The 19,060-nt window shown below is 38.4% G+C and overlaps 1 protein-coding gene across 3 annotated transcripts; it reads right to left on the bottom strand.

The window, feature by feature from the left end:
* Nucleotides 1-692: 692 nt before the first annotated feature.
* Nucleotides 693-7,135, bottom strand: LOC135263701 (uncharacterized). Of its 3 annotated transcripts, none has more exons than XR_010332513.1 (5): nucleotides 5,561-7,135; nucleotides 5,047-5,202; nucleotides 4,728-4,832; nucleotides 3,001-3,093; nucleotides 693-2,151 (listed from the first exon to the last, which is right to left on the bottom strand). XR_010332513.1 is itself a non-coding variant. In XM_064352018.1 (5 exons), the coding sequence occupies exons 1-5, from the start codon at nucleotides 6,514-6,516 to the stop codon at nucleotides 1,834-1,836; spliced, it is 816 nt and encodes a 271-aa protein (XP_064208088.1). In that variant the 5' UTR covers nucleotides 6,517-7,135; the 3' UTR covers nucleotides 693-1,833. The 3 variants fall into 3 exon arrangements, 2 of the variants coding, with proteins under 2 accessions (XP_064208088.1, XP_064208089.1); XM_064352018.1 differs by lacking the exon at nucleotides 4,728-4,832 and having other exon boundaries at nucleotides 5,561-5,629; nucleotides 6,337-7,135; XM_064352019.1 differs by lacking the exon at nucleotides 4,728-4,832.
* Between the last annotated feature and the right edge of the window lie 11,925 nt (nucleotides 7,136-19,060).

The following is a 19,060-nucleotide window of genomic DNA, read 5'->3' as shown; positions in this document are numbered from 1 at the left end:
GGTGTGCGTTTATCGAGATCAGCATACCATGTTATGACCAGTTAGATCACATGCAAGATATGTTCTGTGCCTGATGTATATTAAAACTAACACAGCAAGGTGGATGGCTTTGAGCCAACCGAGAGAAAATGGTAAAACATGTAAAGATAAAATAACCATTAACACATTAACTAGTTAGCTTAGCCTCAAGTGTCAAGCTGGCCTTAAGGATCTTTATAGTGCCTAATCTTATTTTCTGTTTCTTTTTCTCTTATACTCTTTCCATGGGTCTCCCGCTGCTACCTTGCCCTGAGTTCAAAGACCACCCCTATTTCCTCGAGATCGCTCCAGCACTCAAAAAATTGAAACATTGACTTTAATTAAATTTATTTTGTCAACAGGTTCCACATAATTTTGTTTGGTTAGTTAAAAGCAAAAATGTTAAGGTCATCTAAGTTAATGAACTTGTATTACAGTAACACAATGATTGTGAATTGTGCCAACTAAAAAAATAACTTCTAAAAAATATATTTACAGGCTACATATTTTACATTTGTCCTTTCAACATAGATCTTAATTGTAGTAGTAAAATAATACATGTAAGTTCAATTAATTAAAACATTAGGTTTTCATCCAATTTATTTTTTACTTATTAGTTTGACATAATTCTAGTTTGTCAACAGGTTCCGCACAAATGAATTTGGTACACCCAACACATTTTTGTTACCAACACAGCACTTATTCAGTTAACATTTTGGTGCACTTGGTCCAAAAAAACAATAGAGTAACATTTTTGGCACCATAAGTGTAACACATATAATTAGAGCTGCACTATCAGTCGATTAATCAATGACAGAAAATTAATTGCCAACTATTTTGATGAATCGATCGTTTTGAGTCAAAAAGAAAAAATGCTAAAATTCTCTGGTTCCAGTTTCTTAAATGTGAATATTTTCTGGTTTATTTAGTCCTCTATGACAGTAAACTGAATATCTTTGGACTGTTGGTCGGGACAAAATAAAACACTTTAGGTTGCACCTTGGTGTATAAAATGTCAGAAAATGGTCAAAAATGTCAATCAGTTTCCCAAAGCCCAAACACCTAATCGACTAATAGAAAAAATAATCGACAGATAATAATAATAATAATAATATTTTTTTTAAAACAATCGTTAGTTGCAGCCCTACATATACTAAACCATACTTTCAGTTGGCAACATTATGGTGCAGCATGGTCCAACACTAACAGTTGTAAACTGCCTTGATGCAGCATAAAAATCCAACAAAACATCCCTTTATTTGTCAATATTATGGTCTAACAATACAACAGGCTTGCAGTTTTCAAAATTTTTTTGTAACAGCATAATGGTCTAACCATCTAACAACACACTTGTCAACATTTATTTTAGCATTGTGGGGGGAAAAAACCTGAGATGCAAACATTTTAACAAACATGTCAACTCGTGTTGCAGCATTCTGTTAAAGTAGTGTTTGTTTTTTAAGTTGCCAGTATATGCAAGACGGTCTGACAATCCAACTTCCTTGCAGTTGTTTTTGGTGCAGCTTGGTGTTAAAAAGTCCGCAAAATATACATTCAGTTAACAATTTTGGTGCTGCATGGTCTCTCAATTCCACATCCTTTCACTTAGTAGTACCACTAGACTACCACTTTTCACTTATGGTAGTAGTTTGCCAAAAGTTTGCCAAATCATTGGTTATTTTTCTGACGTGTAGTTTTTCCCTGCTCTGCTATTTTCAAACAGCAAATAATTGGCAATCATTTTATTCAGTTTTGGCCCAAAATATAATTTTGCCTATTCCACAGAACATTCAGCATCCAAATCAAATGGTTGGCTCATTCATACAGTTTGTTCTTGAGCATCTGTACCTTGGTTGATAGTCTGCAAGCATCCAATTGCAGGAAGAGCTTCTGAAGTACTTCAAAGAAGGCTTTCAGTTCCTGAGGATAACTGAGGTTCAGTGCATATATTACACCCATTAAGAGTGCACATGCAGAGGCGATGTCTCCCAAGTCATGCAGAACTTCAACACCCTCGATCACTATTCCAACATCGGCTGGAGGAGTGGTGGTATCACCTCCCTCAACATTGATGCTGTAGATGCCAAGGATAACTTGTTCAAGCTCCCTTGCAACAGCTGTAGCATCGGAATCCTTTACATAGGAGAGAAAGAAAGGACAAAACCAAACTATGAAATCACACAGATTTTTCAGAATTCTAAAGAGTAACTTTTGCATTTCAGGTTTCCCTTACATAATAGTTTAATAAAAATAGCAGGATACTTCAAACAGTGCTATGTGTATAAAAATAACAAGATGAAGTAGTGCTGGGTGATTCTATCAAACCTGAGATATAATTTTATATTATTTAATATACACTCACCAAGCACTTTATTAGGAACGCATGTGCAATCTAATACAATCCAATACAACAGCTCTGCCAACAAGTGTTTTGCCCCCCTCATGTATGTTAATGGGTTAAACACAATATTAGGAACACTTTTCAATATAATGCACTCCAGTCAGGGTGGGAAATTAACTTTTTAAAATGTGAACATCTACCAGCCACTGACAGATAAATGTTCAAATTCACCAGCCACTCAATAGTGAATCATTATTTTGTGTCTGAAATCGACCACTTTCATATTTTACCAGAATTTGGCTGGTGGCTGGTGCTAATTTCCCACCCTAACTCCAGTACACCACCACCACCCACTACGAACTCAGTAATAAACATAAAGTAGAATTATCACCTTTCTGACAATGTCAGTAAAAACTGAAAATGTATAAGCTTCGTAAAAGTAGAATGTATGGCAGAGTTGATGTATTGGATTGCATTATATTGCACAGGTGTTCCTAATAAAATGCATGGTGAGTGTATATATTAGATTTCCAAAAAAGTTTAAACAAACTGATTCCACGCAAATTATAACAAAGTAACAAGATTAGTTATTCAAGATTTGGTTTAATACAGGTAGAAACTAAACTATTAAAATTACCAACCAGGTATTCTTTGAAGAGGATGTTCGGGTCTTCATTCAAGTAGATACAAAGTGCCCTGAGGATGCACTCCCTTCTCTTTTCAACAGTTTCATTCTGAAGAGAGAGAGAAAAAAATACACACATACTACACCTCACATATCTATAAGCATGTGAAATGGATGACATCTCAACTGTAGAGACAGACATGTACACAATGACCAATTAATCATCACATGGACATGGACATTGTTATGCAGACAGATGCTCGGCCCTACCCCCACCTCCCTGCTCCTATGGAACTTTGTCTCTGGATCAGGACTCTTCGAGGTCGTCTCCGCGGCAACGGCCGTGTCCTCGTCATCAGTATCAGACGGCAGAGACAATGTTGAGACTGTGGTGGAGATGAAGTCCATGGACTTACACACACACGCACACGAAGATACATAACACCACCATAACCACCTCCTACTCAACGCCTTCTTGGCTCCCACCCCCCCTCCCTCCCCCGTTACAGTGCAATCTGCTGAGGGTTGATGCGATGCGCCTGAGCGGCTGCGCGCTCCCCCCAGTGTCTGTGCTGCGACACTTCCCCTCCCCGACACCCTACCCCCTACCACATGTGCAAGTCTTCGAGTTTTGTTGTAATGTTTGTAATGTTTTTATGATGTTGCTATGTGCCGAGGTTTTTCTTCGTTTCAATGAAACGAGTGCCCTCTCGTTTCATTGAAAGGACTGTTTTTTTCCTCCTCCTTCCTCCTGTTCTCTCATTTCTCATCTAATAAGTTGGCTCCGCAGATGGCTGCCTCGGTGTGTTGACCAAAACAAATTCCTCGTATGTGCAAATGTACTTGGCAATAAAATACGATTCTGATTCTGATTAATGGTTACCTTGCCAAACAACACTTTATAGATGTCCACATTAAGCAGGGAACGAAAAGAAAAACCAGTAAAACATATTCCTTCTTTGTTTTAACATCTCTTTCACATCCAAAAACTGAACTTTTCAACCCTAATTTTTCACAACACTCACTAATGAATAAACCTGAAAACAGAGGCCTCAGGTTTTAGTGTGGATCAGGGAAATGTCATCATGCTGTATGTTGAGAAGCAAACTTTATGTTGCTCATTCCAAATGTCAATATATCTGATCACTAAACACAGCTACGGTCACTGATCTGTGTTTAACCCATTTAGACCTAAGGCACCCTCTAAAAAACATTCTAAAACCTAAGGCATTGTTGTAAACAACCTCCTAAAACCTGAGGGTTTTCTGAAAAACTTGACAGAATTGTCAACTGTAGCAGATAGAAACATAAAATAAAAACCATTTGAGAGCGTAAACCTTTGGCTTTAATTGCCCTAATGTTCATTAACATTTTTAAAGAAAATTAATAACACTGAAAATGTTGACAAATGTGCTTGTTGTTTCCAGCCATATTTTCAACAAAACAAACAAACTGGCAGTCATAGTGCAATAACTATATCACAGTTTGTTCACACTCTTGTAACAGAAACGGGCTCACTGTTGTGTTCACTGTTAACTTCGGGCACACTGCATTTTCTGTCTGTAGTGTCAGTACTTGGATGACTCCATTCTTCACCACCAGAGGGAGTAAGCTTTTAAAAAAATACTCTGCGCTCTCGCTGCATTGATGTATAATCGCCTTCCCAACGTGTATTTGCGAATCACAATGCATTTCATCGGTCATCGGTCTTGAAAACAATGACAGCATCTAAAACGCACTCACGTCGCATCCAGCTCTAAAGAGAGAAGCATGCAAACGTCGCACCCGGTCTTAAACAGATATACGCAAATGTAGCATCCGGTCTTATTGGGTTAAATTGTGAGGTGACTGCAAATACAAAATAACAATTTGTTTGAAAGAAGCACAGGAGTTGCTGTTCAGGCTTTGTGAGCAACAATCAAACCACAATTTTACACTAATTAGGGCGCATTTGCAGATATGATTGGTTTCTGACTGTTTACTAGTCCCTATACCTGTCAAAACAGACTAGTCAACATTAACTTATAATTCCATAATGTTTTCTACCAATAGCAAAACATACCTGTGCAATTTGGGCCAAAATTGTTGTAATTTTCCTCTCTGCAGAGCCTCCTTTCTTCGTCAACACTTTGATGAGCTGGGCAGTGTGTTGGTCAAGTTGTGCAAGGAACTTTGAGACAAGGGGAGCAGTAGTAATCCTCACAAATTCTGCTTCCACCTGAAAACATAACGTCCACAAACACAACATATTATTGGTACCTACTAAAACATTCAACCTTATAGTAAGACCTCATAAAGGTTTTTCTACGATCTGCCATATTTCTAAATTCAATACAACCCTGTAACTGCCTGAAGTACTAAGAGACTTAAACAGAGATGCCCTCACAAGATTATATAAAAAGCAGACTGTGCTCTAAGCATCTCAAAAGTGTTTCCTGTGCCATGTTTACATTTTACACAAAATGATAAACATTCCCATATGCTACTGGAATTCTGGGAGCCATTACAACTCTTTCGCATTGTTATTTATCAAATGATAAAAAATATTGATTATAGCCAATTTAAGCATTTCATACCTCTGCCACAATGAACAGTCCTGGCCATCTGATCTTGAACTCGGCAATCATGGGCTTGTCTCTGACGACCTCCTGCATCCTGTATGCAAAGGTCTTCTCTTTGACAACTTTATCATTATGTCTCTTCTTGACCTCAGATAACAATGCCAATCTTTCACCTTTGAGACTGTCCTGGGTCTCTCCAGCAGGATAGGGAGGACAAAAATTTACCTCTGCCTTTCAGGCTTACATCTCTCTGCAGGTTTGTGCTTGAGGGAATCAATGCTCAATTCTGGGCACCCCAAGTTTCTAAGCTTTGTCCTATAGTTTGCCATCTTGTACTTGAGGCTTATTTTCCATCCGTAGAAACCACTGAAAGACCCTTGTTCTCTCAAACATGGATGTGCTTTGATTAAAGCTTCAGCAACATATTCTATTTCCAAGTTTGAAGGATATGCCTTGAACTTAATGATTTGCTCAGCCAGACTTTCCAAGATGTCCGATTTAAGTTTGTGACTGGGGTTCAGAATAACTCCACTTGATATGAAGGCCTGGTTTGCACTTTGAAGTTGCACCTCCACATCATATGGAAACTTTGGTATTTGGAATTCTGTGGGCCACTGTGATCGAGCAGTTTCTGAATCAGGGGAGGAGAGTAACATTGTGTCAGAAGATGACAAAGATGTTTCTTCCCCACTCTGGTTCATGTTGCTTTGGTTGAGGTCTGGAGCATCTGACAAGCAGATGATTTTCACTGTGCTCTTGTCTTGAATATCGCTAATTTGGTTAAGGTTAACAAACTCATTATCAAAGTCACTGTCCATGTACTGGAGTCTAATGTCCCCCTCTATATCAAACTGACGTTTGATCTCGTTTGAAAGATCCTCCACAGACTTTGGCATGCCTGATTCTATGGTCAGTTTTTCAGCATTGTTGGCACCAAGGATAATCCGCAGTTTTACTGGTGTAGCCATCATTCAAATGCTTCAGTCTAGAAAAGACAAAAATACAAGTATAAAGCCATTAAATATGTATAAATTAAAAGCATTAAAATTGGAAAGTCAACACCTGGCTTTGATCATAACCAATTCTAATGCTAACTATGACCTCAGTAGTTTACATATACACATCTCAGACTGAATGCCAACAAAACATTTATATTAAAAGCTTCATTGTCTTAAAAATTGTACAGATGTACCTAATAGACTGTCAGATTCAACCAGTGACAAGGAGTTAGTGCATGCACAGAAACACGTCACTATACAGCCAAGTGGACATAGGTGACAGGTGTTAAGTTAGTATTAGGTGCTCATCCTAGTGAGAATAAAGTGCACATTTAGTAAGCTATCAATTACAGCTGTCTACTCACATATTCAACACGTGCTTTTAATATAAGGATATCTTTTAAACGTAACCAGTCGAAGGAGTCCAATGAAGTAGTCATGTAATGGGTACTTCTCTGCCAGTTCGTCATGTGTTATCAGGGACATTTTGCCAGCTGGACATGGTCGCAGTTCAAAGGCCCGGTAGTGATGCCTAAACCAAGCTGAGAATGTCCTGACAATGAAATTCAGTGTAGCCTGAAGTACACATATCCTTATTCAGGTAGCCCATCAGTAAATCCGCATTTAACTCATGGCTACGAGGCGCATTTTCATCCGTATGTTTGTGAAGGACTGCGTTTATATAAACCGCTGTTTTGAATACAATTCAATAGCTAGCTTGCTAGCCGGGATAACAAGCATGCCATGAGACTATTCTGACCTAAAACCAAGAATTTAAATATTGGCTCAGTGACAAGTGACGGTGAACCTATCATAAAGTTAGCTGGCATTCAAAGCCAGTTTCAAAGTGTCTTAGAAAGAGGTTATGTCTATACTGTGTGACCACACCATTTAAAAAGCCAGACAGTGCTAGGGAGATGAATTTGATTGACTTATGGTTTCATGCAGTTTTATTAAATAATGTAAAGACAGAAATGACCAAAATTGGTGCCAATTGTATGGTATAAAACAAGAAGGTACTATTTTATCTTGATAGACTCATTGTTTTCATAAAATTAACGACCAGGTTTTTGCTTAAAAACGGTGTGAATAGAACTACCAACCAGAGTTTTTGCATAACAACGGTCCAAATCGAAGTACCAACCAGAGTTTTGCTTGACAACGGTAAAATAATATGCCCAAACGCCCACGGAAGAATAATTCACAGAAATACACTAGGTCGCAATTTCGAGCCCTGTTTGAGACGTTGACAAAAATGTTAAACTATTCGAATTCAAATATGAGAGAATGTATCTAAGTGTGTCTGTCTGGTGTTTATTTGTTTTAGAGAGGCACCATATGTTTCAGATGCAGACCTAATTTTACTTAGTGTTACAATAAATAATTTTAAATCGTCCCGCTGAGATAAAGTCATTTGTTTTGGTCATGGAAATTCAGTTGAAGGTTGTGGAGAAGTCATGGAAAAGTCATTGAAAATCATTGGTGAAAAAGTGTTTAGTGCATAAGAACAGAAAGCTGCTTCACCATACTTTTTGTAATTCATTCTTGGGGCATTGAGCAAGTCAGCACTAGACGATCTAAGGGAACGGTTTGGAACATGAATAAATGAAAAAAGACAATCTTTGTAACATTGTTGATATGTGATTTTAAAAAATCCAACTCAGACTCATGAATAACACCCAGGCTTTTGACTTCAGGCTTATTCTGTAGAGCCAGACCTCCAAATTTGCTTAATATCTCTCTGTGCATTTGTTCCAATTATAAGAATTTCTGTTTCATCGTCATTTAGTTTGAGTAAATTTTTACTCATCCACTGTGTAATGCTGGATAGGCAATTTATCAAGGGATTTAGGGCATCAATATCATCTGGCGCTACAGATAAATATAACTGAGTATCATCAGCATAACAATGAAAATTCACTCTATGATCACAAATAATTTTTCCAAGTGGCAGGCATATACAGACAAAACAGTACAGGACCAAGAATAGAACCCTGTGGAATACGCATCAAATTTAAGACCTTGGTGCTTGCATACCAGGCAGCTAAGGGGTCAGCACCAGGATGCATCCAGAGGATCAGCAGACCCTACACACCAGCCAGACCTCTCCGTTCTGCCACCTCTGGACGCTTGGCACCTCCCCCTCTTCCCGCTCGCGCCTGCTGTCTGTCCTGGCCCCTCGCTGGTGGAATGACCTCCTCGTGGCGGTCAGAACAGCAGAGAATCTGACTACCTTCAAACGCAGACTAAAGACTCATCTCTTCAGGCTGCACCTCTCCCCACCCCTCCCTACCCTATAGTTTAGCTCAATGTACCTAGTTAGGCTAATACAATCACGTTAGTTTTTATTTGGCAGGATTGTTTTTGTCTGATTCTGATTAGGCAAATGTGATTTCAGTGCTAGTTTGTACTTGGCAGGATTGTTTGTTTGTTTGCTGAACAGGTTACCCTACAGGGTTGGAGTCCTGATCTATGTGGTCACTTCTGGCACTACGATCTTTACTTCACTCTAGTGTGTTTCTTTTGCACCTCTGCACCTTGAACTAATGCACTTGTTGTACGTCGCTCTGGATAAGAGCATCTGCTAAATGCCTGTAATGTAACGTAATGTAATGTAATACCAGACAAAATGTCATGGTTGTCTGAAACATGGTCACCGACACTAACAAAATATCTTCTGCCAGTAAGGTAAGTATTAAACCAGTTCAGGGCTGTGCCTGAGAGACCAATCCAATTTTCAAGACGGTTTAGAAGTATCCCACGATCGACCATATCAAAAGCAGCACTCAGATCAAGAAGTACAAGAATAGAAACATTTTTATTATCAGCGCTCACTCTAAGATCATTGATTACTTTTAAAAGTGCTGTTTCAGTACTGTGTCCCCTTCTAAAACCAGACTGAAATTTTTCATGAATCTTGTTGTCCTGTAAGAACGCATCCAACTGTTTAAAGACTGCCTTTTCCAATATCTTACTCAGAAAAGGCAGGTTGGAAATAGGCCTAAAATTGTTCAAAACAGAAGAATCAAGATTATGCTTCTTGAGTAAGGGCTTCACTAAAGCTAGAAAAGGCCAACTATTCCCACAGGTGTCCTAAAAACAATCAGATTATTATTTGTATGACAAAGGGAACGTTAGCAGTGGTTTAGTGATTGAAAATCAAAATATCTCTTAAGTTAGTCTCATGAAGTCAGTTACTGAAAGTTGAAAAGAAATTATTCATAAAATTACTGCAATAGATTTGATAGTCTCAATGCTTTACCTAAAATGGAGTACTGACAGGTCATGCTTTGTTTTTGGAAAAACCTATCAATGGGTAATTACTGTAGTTTTAAGTTTCAAGTTAGGTAAGTACCAGCCTCTATTCAGCTTAAAAACAAGTAATTTCCTAAATTATTTGAATATTATCTGAAAAATAAAGTTTTAATTTGAGTGACTTATGGTTCTTAGTTAATTGTTTTATCTTAATTCATCTCATGTCAGTGTTAATTAAATGAAAGATTAAAATGAAACCACTACATGATCATTATAAGTTATGCAATGCCCCCCCAAAATAGACTTGTGAAATATAGCATTGGTCACTGGACTTTACACCCAATGCTGTTTCTGGTGCCCTTGACTTTATACTGAATAATGTAATGGGTTGTTAAAGAATAAAGCATTTTTAAAAGCTACATATCTGGTAAATGGAGTGCATTTATATAGCGCTTTACAATTGATGCCTCTCATTCGCCAAAGCAGTTAGATGTCTTGCGGGGATCGAACCGGCAACCCTCCGACTGCCAGGCAACCGCTCTTACCTCCTGAGCTATGTCGCCCCATATATCTCTGTGGGCTAGGGCACATATCAAACACTTAAAGGGGAATTACACTTTAAAACACATATGGACTTATTTTATTTCGAATTTTCTTCTAATGAATGTGTCGACCTTCATTTTTCGATTAGTTATTTCGTTTTGTTAATATTTTACGATGTTTTGTTGCTTACCTTTACAAATTCAGGAAGTAGACCTAGGCAGCATATCATTGCGCGACTTCAATGCTATGCTTTTCTTTGAAGAAGAAGAAAACACCGGAAACCATACTACTATGTGGAATTGCGCTAAAAAAAAATAGGTCCTTGTTTCTAACGTTAGACATTTAAAACAAAATAACTAATCGAAAAATGAAGGTTGACACATTCATTAGGACAATGTAAACAAAATAAGCCCATATGTGTTTGAAAGTGCAATTCCCCTTTAAAAGATTCAAAAAGCAGATCCACCTGGCACACATCCACCATGCAATCAAAATGTTTATTGATCCATCATATTCCTGACAGAGCATTTATGCCACGGGCCGGTCCTGGGCCTATGTGGTTGTTTAGGGCCACAACGGCTTGGGGGGGCCACACAACAATGAATCCAACAGCAAAACAGGCCTTTAGTTTCAAACATAATGGGGTGTATTTGGAAATGTGTTGTATACAGATTTTTAAATTCCTAATCACATGCAAAAAACTGTCAGAAGATAAGACTAGTGGGAAGAGTGAGAAACCTCACACACCTGTTTAGCAGATTTCAGCAGCATCCCTGTCCCAAATACAGATCATTTTTTCAGTTGGACAGATTCTAATACAGATGGTGTGGCCACAATGCATTCCTAAAAGATAATATTTCTTTCTTTTGTACTCAGATTGGCTTGAACAGAATTTTGGTTTCACTCAATAACAAAAACCAGGACAACTGTCCTATGTTTGTACAGAAGAAATATTTGTTATAAATTTTAGGAAAGATTCAATTATGGTTATAAGGGAGAGTAGGTGCATTTACATGTTTATAATCTTACTGATTGTGGCAATACTTTTGTATAAAATGTACACGTGTTGGATATTTTGTCGTCTGTTCCCTGTGCTGACCATTTAAACTCACTCAGATTCTGGTTTAGCTCCCCAGCTACATCCCCCATGTTACTTATGATGAATGTAATAAATCATCAAGACCACACCCATATAATTAGAATTAAAGAAGAAGAAGAAGAAGGCTTTATTTGTCACGTGCATATACATGTAAATGCAGTGAAATTTGTCCTCTGCATTTAACACATCCTTAGGAGCAGTGGGCAGCCACAGTGCAGTGCCCGGGGACCAACTCCAGTTCTGAGGCCAGTGCCTTGTTCAAGGGCAACGGCAGGAGTACACCCAGGGGCAACTTAGACTCTCCAATTAACCTAACCTGCATGTCTTTGGACTTTGGGAGGAAACCGGAGTACCCGGAGGACACGGGGAGAACATGCAAAAGTCATGATTTCCTCTCTGACTTGTCCATCACTGCTCTCTACTTAAAGTTACAATCTCAAAGATATCCGTTTCGTTCTCTTTGGCGATACCAATGGCGAGAAGCGGTAATTGCAGGTGTGTTTTTGGACCTCACTTCCCATAGAACCGGATTCAACCAGTGTCGCCTGTGTGACGTCAGTCAGTTGGCACCTGGGCCACGCCAACTATAACACTGAATAAAAAATGGTTGTTATAAAAGTAATGTTATGTACATACTCATTCGTCGTCTAACATTAGGGTAACTTAAACTGTCTTTACACTGCCAAGCTGGGTTAAAATGGTGTAGCAGACCTGGGGTAGAATTAGTGATGATCAATTTCCACAAACGTTCTTTATCCTTTTGCCCGGTATGAACATCTTTACACTACAGAGAAGAATTTGTGGGATTCGCTGTGGCTCATGCAATTATGTATCTCGTGTACAATAACCAGTGTGTTTCGTGAATGACTGTTGTGTGATATTTTTGAAACAACTGCCTTGCAAAATGTTACCCCTGGTGTGTCTGGTTTTGCTAGCTAAACTGTTCGAGAATAAAGCTGAGCTGGGTATTAAATTAGCAATCCGAACAAGAAGAATAAAACAAAAACAAAGGAGATTTCATCAAAAAAGGGCATCAAGGCTGAAAGAACATGAGGAAGCGTAATAAAATAATAACAACGCTAATCCATACTGTCGTATTCTTTTATTTAGTTTTCTCCGGCTTGACATCTTTACACACATAAATCAGACCCGGCTCTGCTCCACCTATACCCCGGCTTTATTGCGATCATTATAATATATTGATGAGCTTGATGGCAATGTAAATAACGGTAACGTTTAATGCCAGTTCAGATTAATGATTCGCGGTTTTAGAATGTTGCAGAGTAGCAGAGTCGTTGCCTGCTCTGGGGTCTCAAAAGACCCACCTTGTCAAATCGCCAAGTGCAGTTTTAGAACGTTTACAATCAGACGTCTTGGAGTTTTGCAAGTTGCATCCAGTGTCGTTGCAAATCATTGATCTGAACTGGCCTTTAGTTAGCTACACTGCAACGTTGCAACAAGGTAGCATAGCATTCGAGAGACGGTTTGCGAGGTCGGTAGCGTTAGCTAGCGTTTTTTCTAATTGTTAGCTGACATTAGATTGTGTTATTTACATTAGCTAGCTAGCTAATGCAACGTTACCTGATATGAGAGATGGATACTGAGCGCAACGTTGTCTAAACTAATGTTGTCTTTCTTGACATGGTCTGGTAGCTAGTGTTAGCTGTGCAAATAGCTATGTAATTTAGTAACATTGCATTGTCATCAAATGTAATACGAAATATACATCAACAAATAATATGACCTCTCATGTTACACAAAAACTTTTTAGGGTGCCATAACCACCACCACCCCCCCCCCCCCCCCCCCCTTCTCTGTTATTGTAACACATGCAGACACCGGAAAAAACAGGACGCCGCTCACACACAAGTGAGATGAAGAGCGAGCCTGTTGCGATAGCTCCACCTACCCTCTCTGACAGACAAACCACTGATGGGTGATGGAAAACGCGTCACTATGCGCCGCTTGTGATTTTTTCCTGGGAATGTCGCCACAGACACCCAGTTTTTTAATCATAAATAATAATAATAATAATAATAATAATAATAATAATAATAATAATAATAATAATAATATAAATTAATATAATAATAGGCTCAATCACCATTGTGTTACTTAATTCAGCGATAGATAGTGACTTAACAGACATTTATTTTAATGAAAATCTTCGAGATTATTACTTTAAGGTCAAGTTAGGGAGTATTTACACTCACTGTTTCAGACTGGTCCCAACTACTACACAATTTTGCAAAATGCATCCTGGGATGGGTGCAGTAGGTGTGCCCATCTCATTTACATAAAGTATTCTATATGGAAATGATTTGTACAGTGGAGCTGCACCAGGCTTTTGAAACTCGGATCAAACTGTCAAACCAGGCGTTCCAGATCAAATATGAATCAATATTCAACAATTACATGGCCAATTTCTCGCCTCAGATGTTTTCAGAAACTTTTCAGTCGACTATTTTGGTGGGACATGAGCAAGCATATGAACCTCCATGATTCTCCGGTTTGAAATACTTTGGGCTGAAGACCATTTAGCCAAACAGGTGCCTGCAGTGTTCCGTAATATTAAAAAGGAAACACGAAATTGTGGGGAGGAAAAATTTTCCCACTCAATGTCTTGATTGGTGGTACTACTATGTAATGTAGATGTCAAAGTGGTACTGCAATATCATGATCAAGATCATGAGTGGAATGCCGAAACCATTTTTCAATTTATCTTGTTGAAATTATATTATTTAAGAAATGTTGAAATAACAGCATGGATTAAAATGTTTCATTATAAATTAGGCATACAAACATGCTTTGTCTGGCTCATAGCGCTCTTATATCAAGATCGTGTAGCTCACTCTCTGTTAGCCATTAGCTTTGTTAGCCAAATAACATTGATTGGGTGTTGAGAATCACCACCTGACAGCTATTTGATAAACATATTATCAATAAACTAAACTTAAATAAATGTGTTGTCATATGTGTCTTTGCTTGTATAAATATATATCTTGTAATTAACATGTGGCAATATAGTCAAAAAACTATATATTTTTTTTGTTTCTTGTTTGGATCTCTTGCCTTATCAATTGGTATGGCAGGTATGCCATTCCGGCAAGTTACGCCTTGGCGAGGCAGCATGTCCTATACTTACACAGCACCGAGACTGCCACTGTTCAGGGTTCCCTACCGAAATAACCGCAGACTCTCAGCCCTTAAAAACAGAAATTTCTGTACGTTCTGACCATATATGTAAATGGGGTGCGGTAAATGTCAAAAAATTTGATGGATTGAAACCCCGCCTCTTGTCCCGCCCCCTGCGGTTTTTGACGAGGTTACTTGAGTTTGACCCCTGCCCCTGTCCCTTTGCGGAATTGTTCATTTTGTAATTTAATATTTCTTTTTTTTATAGTCATTGTTTAATATTGTTTTTATTTAGGGTTGTTGGTTTTTAGCGTAGCAAATGCGTTGATTTGGCTTATATTGCAGAAAAAAAGCACAATCCCTATCTAAATAAATATTAAATATATAATTCTTATTTCCATATGTAAAACCATTAACAAAGAAATGTTGCAGGCCAACTCAATCTTTGATGGTGCAGGTTAGCAGACTTGAGTCGTGAACGCAAAAAATAGAAACATGTGAGGAGCGTGCAGGCCAATGGTCTCTTTGATTGCACAGATCTGTTGCACAAACAGAAAAAAAAGGAAACATGGCGGGGTATTGTGCAGAGTTACATCACACACACACACACATAGGAGAGAGGGAGTATAATTAGATAGGGAATGCAATTGAATATAACATGAACGCAGTTATTTCAATCTGTGCAGCCCTTCTATAAACTTAAAGTGTGACATTTCAAGAGATGTAGCCTATTGGAACAGCTGAGGTCCCCGGAGAATGCAATGAAATGTTTTTTAAGTAAATACAAACACAAACCTAAACTAAGTTTTTTTCAGCACCCATGTTGGACAGAAAACATTCGTTTGTAAGCAAATTCATAATGTAAATAAGTTTTTTAGAATATTACTTATAAAGCCTTACATGCCTTTAAAAAAAAAAGTATAAATAAAACAAAATAATAAATACAAAATAAAAAAGGTTTTTAAGTGAAAATTGAACATGTTTGACGCCACATAGGCATGTTTGGTATCTATAGACAGCAAAATTTTTGAATGGTTCTTAAAACTTATTGAATAATTACACTGGTCTTAGTAAAATGGTGTATTTAAAAGCAATAGTTTTAGCCCCACAAAAACTTGTGTTTTTCACACATGGTGGTGATGGGGATCCTGAGGTTAAAAGTATGTTAACACCCTGTGAAGCAGAGCCATATGGTAAACATCCATTCAGATTTACCACTGGGGGAATGCATTGAAATGTTTTTAACTAAATAAAGATACAAACTTAAACTAAGTTTTTCAACTAACATGTAGAAAAGAAAACATGGGTTGCAGGCAACTTCATTAGAATCCAAAAAGTTTTATGATATTACACACATTTTTAAGACTTTAAAAAAGGGATTTAAGTGGAAATTGTACATGTCAGGGGCCATATAGGCATGTTTGCTATCTATAGACAGCAAGTTTTTTGAATGGTTTTAAAATTGTATTGAACAATTACACAGATCTTAGTAAGATGATGTATTTAAAAGCAATAGTTTTGGCCAGCAAAGCTTGTGCTTTTGATACATGGTGGTGATGGGGGTGCTGAGGTTAAAAGTATTGTAATGTGAGTGGTGAGAACTTGCTTTGAGCGGGTAGCATTAGACATTTTGATCCCCTTCCAGAAATCGCTAGGAAGAATAAGTGTATCTTGGTGGTGGGGGATTATTTTTCTAAGTGGACTGAGGCTTTTCCCCTGCCTAATCAGGAGGCCCATACAATTGCTAAAGTACTGAGAGAAGAATGGGTGTGTCGCTTTGGGGTGCCTTTTGACATATTTGTAGTGGAATCACCATTAATGCTGGAGTGTGTAACATTTCCCTCACATGTGATAAATGAGCGAATCACTGTGTAAATTGGTGTGCAGTGGAAAGCATGTTTATTAGCTAAGAGTCTGCGGCTCAAACTTGGGTCAGCCTTAGATTGTTGTAGCCCTTCGGTAGCTGTGGTCCCCTGAACCCGTTGTCTTTTTAAACTGAGGATGAAATAAATAAAGCAATATTTTTCCTAAGGTTGTTTGTTCTCTGTGCTTCTGACATAGATCTGTTGTTAAAAAGGTGGTGGAAACAATATTGTAGCCACGGAGGGTGTTCTGCTCATTGAATGCTCTCAGGTCTTGGTTCATTATAGTATGTTAACGTCTTGTGAAGCAGGGTCATATGTTAAACGTCCATTCAGATTTACCACTGGGAGAATGCATTGAAATGTTTTTAACTAAATACAGATACAAACCTAAACTACGTTTTTCAACAACCATGTAGGTAAGAAAACATGCTTCCATACTTTCCATACTTCATTTGAACCAGTCTTGCATGAGCAATTGGTATGGCAGGTATGCCATCCCGCCAAGTTACGCCTTGGCGGGGCATGCCCCATACCTATACAGCACTGAGAGTTTGGCACTTTTCAGGGTTCCCCACAGAAATAACCACAACAGCCACAGACACTCAGCCCTTAAAAACATTAAATTCTGTACATTCTGACCCCATTTCAACAGACAGAATTCATAAACAACTTCACATGTCCACACAATAAAGCCCCAAACTAAGGGGATTTTGCGTTTTCTCCTTCTTCTTCTTCTTCTCTTTCTTCTTCTTCTTCTCTTCTTCTCATTCTTATTTTTCCTGCCGCCTATCCCACTAACAACATGTCTCCCCATTGGACATTTCACTGACACCAGCCAAATCTTCACCTACACGACCCAATCAAATACATACACATACACACGCAAAATACCCATACCTTTTTACTCTGAAACATTTCCAGTTTAAACAGCTAGTCTGCCTGTGGCCTAGTGGGCAAGGTTACAGTCTTGGGAACACGGGGTCGTAGGTTCAAGCCCAGCTAGGAACACGTTTCTTTAACCTGCTTCGACCCTCACTAATAATTGTCTACTACTTATCAATTATTGCTTTTGCACCATATCTACCCGCCGTTCACCGTTCAGTTATTAACCGGCTGCAATATTGTTAGCCATATGCATTATGACGTACCGTCTCTTCTGTGCTTACTGGCCTGTGTTCTTCTTTAAAACCACCGGCAGGTTTGCTAATGATATTTCACGCATTGCATAGCTATGGCATGGTGCTGCACTAACGAAGTTACAGACTGGTAAACCTCCGGTTTAAGGCTTGAATCCCGCCTCGCCCTCAGGCAGATCATTTCCTCTTTTACACTAATGTTTTCTTACGCTTATATTTTCTTTACCAAAACTCACTCACGGCCACCCATATGCATTTCATGACGGCAAATGTATTCCTTTTATTAAAAAGTTACACCAGTTCACCACTGTGCCATTTCTACTAACTATATTTCTTCACTTGGCTACCGTACAAAACCTTCTTATCAGCAAACGCCACATTTCTACATTCATGTTACCTCGCCCTGTTCTCTATCTAGCCACATACAAACAATTACTACATATGTACGTTCTGCAACTCCGCATTAAAACATTACATTTAAAATCATGATTCACTCATAAATATAACTACTAGCACTGAACATGAGAAAAACACATTAGTGCAATAGATTGCACACATTATTTAACCCTCCACTTCACCAACTAATGTTAAATACAGACTGTTATATATACCGTTTGATAAGGAAACTAAGCTCGCTCATGGTCACTTCATTTACTTTGCACTATAGTCTGTGATCATGTCAACCTTCACCTACATGCCCATTCTGCTAAAAACATATTGTTTCAACTACGCAATTTCATCATTTTGCCTAATTTATCTCACACTGTTGTTATTTTCTCATATGCAAAGCCTGCTGGGACATATGCGTCTGCTCCTATTCTCCACTATCAACTTTTCCGATTCTAGCTTAACAAAACAGCAAAGAGGATTCCTACCTGCAGATAAGCCTATCAAAATGCCTTATAAACCTTACAAACACTAAAAGTGCATCTTCACGAAATAACAGACAACGGAGCAGGACAGAAGGGTACACAAGTTGCGACCTAGGGAGCTCAAATTCTACGAGCTTGAGGATATTTTGGTCAATGAAGGCTCTTTGGATGGCCGTCAAATCAGTGAGTACATACACTGGGGACATTTCTGTTGCTTTTCTGATGGTTTCATACTTATGCCACTGCACCCTTTGTCACAGCCATTGTTTTTGCGGAAAACATTGGGTAGCATTGCTTTGGAATACAGCTTCTTTAATTTCGGTGAGGCAAGATAGCCTATATTGTTTGTAATACAGTAACGTCATTTTGATATAAATACTTTTAATGGCAGGCCTAGATTTTGCCTATTTGAATGAATGAGTTATAGACAGTGCTTTGTATGTTGTACGTTGAAAACCTGTTTTTTTTATGAGAAAGTATGTACAATGACATTTTTCATAAATGTGTTGTTCTTGACTGTTTCATTGTCATCAACACTTGTCATCAACACTTTGATAGCCAAATGAAGTATGGAAACCAAATGTCGTGCACACAGGGTAAGGTTTAATGGTT

Source organism: Anguilla rostrata, chromosome 9 (assembly GCF_018555375.3).
Source record: "Anguilla rostrata isolate EN2019 chromosome 9, ASM1855537v3, whole genome shotgun sequence".
Taxonomy (NCBI): domain Eukaryota; kingdom Metazoa; phylum Chordata; class Actinopteri; order Anguilliformes; family Anguillidae; genus Anguilla; species Anguilla rostrata.
This window is presented reverse-complemented; position numbering and strand designations above follow the sequence as displayed.